This window comes from Gracilinanus agilis, chromosome 1 (assembly GCF_016433145.1).
Source record: "Gracilinanus agilis isolate LMUSP501 chromosome 1, AgileGrace, whole genome shotgun sequence".
Classification (NCBI taxonomy): Eukaryota; Metazoa; Chordata; class Mammalia; order Didelphimorphia; family Didelphidae; genus Gracilinanus; species Gracilinanus agilis.
Genome location: NC_058130.1, coordinates 543,456,001 through 543,462,602, shown reverse-complemented (window position 1 = coordinate 543,462,602; position 6,602 = coordinate 543,456,001). Strand labels below are relative to the sequence as shown.

Genomic DNA, 6,602 nt, shown 5'->3' with positions numbered 1-6,602 from the left:
CTTCCTTCCTTCCTTCCTTCCTTCCTTCCTTCCTTCCTTCCTTCCTTCCTTCCTTCCTTCCTTCCTTCTCCCCTCCCTCCCATCCTTCCTACTTCCTTTTTTCCCCTTTTTTTCTTCCTTTCCAAATTCTTTCCTTCCCTCCTTTTTCCCCTTTTTTCTTCCCTTTCTCCCTTCCTCCCTCTCTTCCTTCTTTCCTTTTTCCCTTTTTTCCACCTGGCAGTGATATGGATGAGTATCCCTCCCCAAAGTCCATATTATCTGGAATGAGGTAGATTTTTAAAGATTGTTGGAATCTTAAAATTCTCTAGGATGCCAACCTCTGTGCTATGAGTTCTGGGAGGTTACCAAGATGCACCTGAAACTGCTGTTGTGTCACTCATCCATCCCCTACACCAGGGGTCGGCAAGGTATGGCTCTTTCTGCAGGAGCCATAAAATCAAGTTCTTTTCAGGCGCTGTTACAGGAGCGCGCACTGTGAGCTCTGTACGGCTCTCACGAAATTACATTTTAAAAAATGTAGCATTTATGGCTCTCACAGCCAAAAAGGTTTCCAACCCCTGGCCTACATTCATCCTTTTTTTCCCCAACTTTTCTCACTCTCCTGCCTCTCTCAGACCTTCCAGGGAAAAGCATAGGGCTTTGCCTAAGCAAAAGCAACAGCATGCCTCACGTATTAAAGAAGTGACTGACCCCTGTGGAGTCACTCCCCTGTGGTTTTCTCAGCTAGCTTTGATGTATTTGGCAGTTTTGAGGTTTGGGAAGCAGTCCACCTTATGAGTGTGAATCACAGAGTGGTAGAGCTAGATGGAAACTTACAGAGCTTCTAGTCAAAACCTTTATCTTACAGATTTAAAAAATATTAATAATAAGGAAAGCCTCAGAGATCAGATAACTTGGCCAAACTTGCCCTTAAAGCTCCTTGGTGGCAGAGCTTGGACCAAAACTCAGGGCTCTGGATGTTAGTTCATTAACTGCTAGATGCAAGATAGTCTGTGAGTTCTGGAAGCATCTGCTGAGAGCTCTGCACTATATCACATCATCTCATAGGCTTCCACCTATTTCATTCACCATTCCTAGAATTCTTGCTATTATCTGGAACTTCTTTATATAGATAATTTTTTTAAACTCTTATCTTCTGTCTTAGAATCAATACTGTGTATTGGTTCCAAGGTAGAAGAGGGTTAAGGGCTGGGCAATGGGGGCTAAGTGACTTGCCCAGGGTCACACAGGTAGGAAATATCTGGATCCAGATTTGAATCCAGAACCACCTGTCTGTAGCCCTGGCTCTCAATCTACCAAGCCACCCCACTGCCCCTAAAACACCTTTTCTAGAGTTTGTAGTAGTTTTATCTTCCATTCTCATGAGAGCAAAGTAGTCCTAACATACTAGTTCCCATTTCTTTCTAGCCATATGAAGCTTCCCTACTCTGTTTAAATTTGATTTAATACCTTTCAGATTGTGACAGACTTTTAATTTTACAGTTTCTCAAAAATTACTTTTTTTTGAGGAGGCAAATAAGAAGTCATAGAGGAAAATGATGTTTTAAAACTTCGTTTACACTGATTTGGGCTTTTTTCCTCCTTAAGGCCTCTGTTTCCCTCACGCTAGTTATAGAGTGTGTCCCAAAAGTCTTAGTGGAGTTTTAAGCTATTTAAGTTTTAATATCTTAAAACTGGAGTAGGAGTTTGGGTTACCTTTTATTACACTAAAGCTAAAGAGGCTGAATGTCCCTGTGGATTCTTCCATTCAAGACTTTTTTGGGAAGAACCAATCTGATCTTCTCTACCCTAAAAATCAAGTTCGTGCAGGAAATACTGCCCTATGCATTGAGCCTAATATATAAAACTCAGCTATTTGGGGGAGCAAGCTAGGTGGCACAGTGGCCTGGGGTCAGGAAGTGTCATCTTCCTGAGTTTAAATCTGTCCTCAGACACTTACTGGATGTATGACCCTGGGCAAGTCACTTAACCTTGTTTGCCTCAATTTCCTCATCTGTAAAATGAACTAGAGAAGGAAATAGCAAAACAGCTTTAGCATCTTTGCCAAGAAAACTCTAAATGGGGTCACAAAGAGTCAGATCGACTGAAAAATAATAATTTTCTGACGATAAAACAGTCCTGTTTCTCCCTGATGTTTCAGGTGGCCATCTGCTATGTGAGCTCCAGACCACACTCCATCAACGTCAACTGTGAAGGGGTATTTTTCAGCGGACTCCTTTTGTACCTCTGTGACTCTTTCGTAGGTGCTGACCTTCTTAAGAAATTTAAGTTCCTCAAAGGTAGGTCTCTGTGTGGACTTTGTGGTGGTGTCCTCCCCTCCCCTCGTCCCCGGCTTGCCCATCCCCTAACCAAGACCAGGGCTGTCCCGGGGATTCTCCCAAGTGTCCAAGGCCACTCCGACTCAGCCTGGGAAGATGCTGGCCCACGTACTAAGGACGTAGACGAGAGCCCCAGAGCCCTTCCAGGGTTCAAGCCGTGGGGCCAGATGGAGGCACAGGGAACGACAGACAGGCCCGATCAGCATAGGGTGACCCACTAGCCCTGCCCCCATGGACCCTTGAAAGATCACAAACCATCAGAGAGGTGCTACAAGTCTGGACCAGGGGGAATGTCCCCATTTTCAAAAAAGGGGAAGGGAATGGAATCTGCAAACAGTAGGCCAGTGAGCTTGACTTGAATAAATTCTAGTTATTCGTAGAGGGATGGTTGGTGAATAGGGAGACATGGAAAGCTAAGGGGACTTAGTGGATTGAAAGCCAGGCCCGGAGTTGGGAATGCCTGGGTTCAAATTTGGCCCAAGACCCTTCCTAGCTGTGTGCCTGGGCAAGTCACTTAACCCCAGCTGCCCAGTCCTGACCATTCTTCTAGCTTAGAACAGACACACCGGTATCAGTTCTAAGACAGGAGGTAAGGTTTGTCGGTTTTGTTTTTTAAAAGAAAAAGAAATTACCTCCAAAAAAAAAGAAAAAAGAAAAAAGAAAAAGCCCTATTGACAGCCCCAAATTCTCCTATCTGCTAAGTTAAACTAAAAGAATTGAGACTACTTCAGGGTCAGGCAGAACACTCATAAGTCTCTATCCTGTTATTGTAATACAGTGATACATCTCAGTGCCAGGCACTCATTCAATAAATATTTGTTCACTGCTCATAGAGAGCTGGGTCCTGAGTCAGGAAGACCCGAGATCAAATCTGGCCTCAGACGCTTAGTAGCTGTGCGACTCTGGGCGATTTAATTTAATACCGTTTGCCTCAGTTTCCTCATCTGTCAAATGAACTGGAGAAGGAAATGGCAAACCCTAGAGCTCTGCCCCTCTCCCACCACATGCTCAGTATATCCCACCCCCGCCCCTTACCCCACCCAGGGGAGGAAGGGCACCCCCTGGGCTGCTGGGCGGGGTTGGGGGTGGGAGGTGGAGTGAGGAATGTCCTCAGTAGAGTGTAGAGAGGGGGAAGGAAGTAGCCTGAGTGCTCCTCCCCGTACTGCTCTGAACCACCCATCTTCCCCCCCCCATGCGCTCCCATTGGCTGCTGGGCAGAGGGGCGGGGCATATGAAAGAGTCATCAGGTGGGGTAGAGAGGGGGAAGTAGCCTGAGTGCTTCTCCCCCTACTGCTCTGAACCACCCATCTTCCCCCTCCCCCCGTGCGCTCCCATTGGCTGCTGGACAGAGGGGCGGGGCATATGAGTCATCAGGTGGGGTAGAGAGGGGGAAGGAAGTAGCCTGAGTGCTTCTCCCCCTACTGCTCTGAACCACCCATCTTCCCCCCTCCCCCCCCGCCCCCCGTGCACTCCCATTGGCTGCTCGGCAGAGGGGCAGGGCATATGAAAAAAGTCTTCAGGTGAAGTAGAGATGGGGATGGGGGCCGCTGTGTGCCCAGAAAGAGCGCTCTGTGGGCCCTCTTTGGCACCTGCGCCATAGGCTCATCATCACTGCTCTAGATTATCTTTGCCAAGAAAATCCCAAATGGAGTCACCAGTCAGACACAAGGGAAACAGCTCAACATCAGCCCATTAGCTGTTGTATGCTGCCCCGAGATACTTTTTGGTCCTGCCCTGGCTTCATTATCCTGTAGGATAGGATCCCAAAATAGCTTCAAGGGAGCAGGAAACAAAAATGTAAATGTGCACTGTAGGATCGCATCAAATGTTAATAATTTCCATCAGGGCACACATGTTGGCTAAGCAGCCTAAATAATTTTGTCAGTGCAGAAGAATATAGATAGCCTAGAGCATGTGGAGACCATTCCCTTCCTTCTTAGAATCAGTGCTGTGTATTGGTTCATGGCAGAAGAGCAGTGAGGGCTAGGCCATGGGGGTTAAGTGACTTGCCCAGGGTCACACAGCTAGGCAGTGTCTGAGGCCACATTTGAACCTAAGACCTCAGTCTCCCTCTCCAGAGCCACCTAGCTCCCCCCACCCAAAGGCATTGTAAAAAGGGGAAAAGGGGTTTGGGTTGGACTGGATATTAATATTTAAAGGTGTGGTCACCAAGGAATTGGATTACCCAGTTCCAAAATAAAAGACCCAAGTCAGGAAGACTTTTTATGGTGGTTTATTTACAAATAGGAATAGGGAAGGTAGGGAAAGAGAGAGAGAGACAGAGACAGAGACAGAGACAGAGAGAATAAGTAACTCTGGCCTGGTTCGAAGGCCCAAACGAGGAAAGGCTTCAGAGGCCCCAGCATAGGGGGCACAGAGGTTAATTAAACAAGGCTTCTAGCCACAAGGCCTCCTCTAAGATGAGAGGCTTCTTTTGAGGCTGGGGCCTCCAGAAACACCAAGGAAAAGGAAAGGGAGTCAGCCTAACTTACCCACGTGACAATTCAAAAGGAAGCCGACTGAGGTCTCACCGGAGCGGAGCTCCTTCAGGGCCAGGTTCAAAAAGCAAAATCCCCCTCACAGGAAGTTACCATTTAAAAGATAGTTCATTTCGTCACTTCCTGCATCCACTCCAGTTCTATGTGGACAAATGACAGTCTCAACCTGACTGCCCAGGGGGAAGTCACTTGTTTTTGATTTGTCCCTTACTAGCACATGTGGGTCATAGACCTCCCCCTTCCCCACTTAATTCTAAGTTGGGTGGGTGACATATTCCTGGTAGCTAAAGTCTAAAGAATGAATGAGGGTGAGCTAATTCCGTTTACACAGCACGTAATTTTATTGAGGGTAGGAAGCGTGCTGGTTTACGTATCTCAGATCTAACGAGAAGTTTTTGCCTCTCCTCGAAGGTGCTACTCTATGTGTCATCTGCCAAGACCGAAGTTCCTTAAGGCAAACGATTGTCCGCCTAGAACTAGAAGACGAATGGCAGTTCCGCCTTAGGGACGAGTTCCAAACAGCCAACAGCAGTGAAGACAAACCTCTCTACTTTCTCACTGGCCGCCATGTCTGAGCAGAAGAGACCAAATTAAGGTGGTGGAGGAGGGAGAGGGAATGAGATGATCGAGTGGGATTTTTTTTCTTCTTCTTTTAAGTACAATCATTCTGGAGCAAAGTGCAACTGTTGTGACACTAAGGATGCCCTCCAAAGGCCCCCAGACAGACCCAAATCCCCCGAGGGCACTGATGCCACTTCAGCTCTACTATGAGGACCTGGGATTTTAGGGTGACACCACCCTAGATGGTTATGCAAACTTCTTAGAAAATGGCCTGCCAGCTGTGACTGAAGAGAGGACACACTCTGGAGAATGACGAGCTTGTAGCTCTCAACGTCTTATTTTGTTTTGTTTTCGTTTGATTTGGGGGCAGGGGTGTTGTGGGGTTTTTTGTCTGTTTTGTTTTGGGGTGTTTTTTTTTTAATTATCTGTGTTAGGAGAAAAAAAAAACTGATTTTCGGCATCAGCTAGCCTGAATGTGTTACATGAGACTCACACCAGGGGTGTGCCACAGTGAAGATTAACGTCCGAGGCCCAAATCCTCCAGTTTTTCTTCAAAACTGTACTTTGGTACAGTATTACTCAGGGGTTTGAAATGACAGAATGTAGAAGATACTTGTATTTAAAAAAAAAAAAAGTAGCATTTGTTCTTTCTCTGTGCAGTGTTAGTAAGATTTGTAATTTTATATGTATTGAAACTTTTGGCAAAATTTCCACAGGAGTTAAAAGTTTACTACTTAAACCTGAACAAACAAGGCAGTAAATGCAGAGCAGGCACGTGTGTGCAGCATCTCCGAGTCTTGTTCCTTTGCTTGCCCCGTTAGCGTTAAACTTTCAGAATCCTTTGCACGTTGCGTTAACATGAGTCTCTACTAAGCTGTTTGGCTTCTTGCCAGCGATACTACTTCCTGTGCAAAGAGGAACCTGATAATCACTCGGGTCATTTAAAGATTTCTGCTTCCCTGTCTGTCCTCTTCCTCCTCCTCCCCCCTTGTCCTGTATGGTTTGAGTTTCTGTATAGTTGGGCACCAGCGAAACCCGTTTTACTTGACTTTGATTTCTTATGAAATGTCATGTTTTAGTTTTGTACATAGCGGAGCCAGTGCAATTTTTTCTTGTCATATTCTCATACAGAGCAAGACTTCTTTCAAGACAGGTTTGATTGAATGTAAAAATCCGCTTTACGCTAAGTGGTCACTACTCCTCCACCGCACCCCCAACTACCAAT

General features: G+C 46.2%; 1 protein-coding gene across 1 annotated transcript in view; it reads left to right on the top strand.

Moving 5' to 3' along the window:
• The window catches only part of GREB1L (GREB1 like retinoic acid receptor coactivator), a 339,947-nt gene extending 333,762 nt beyond the window's left edge, over positions 1-6,185 (top strand). Inside the window, exons 31-33 of the mRNA XM_044683023.1 lie at positions 397-407; positions 2,117-2,279; positions 5,228-6,185. Of these exons, the coding sequence (XP_044538958.1) occupies positions 397-407; positions 2,117-2,279; positions 5,228-5,391 (338 nt within the window). The 3' untranslated portion in view covers positions 5,392-6,185. The remainder of the gene's footprint in view (positions 1-396; positions 408-2,116; positions 2,280-5,227) is intronic.
• Positions 6,186-6,602: the final 417 nt, after the last annotated feature.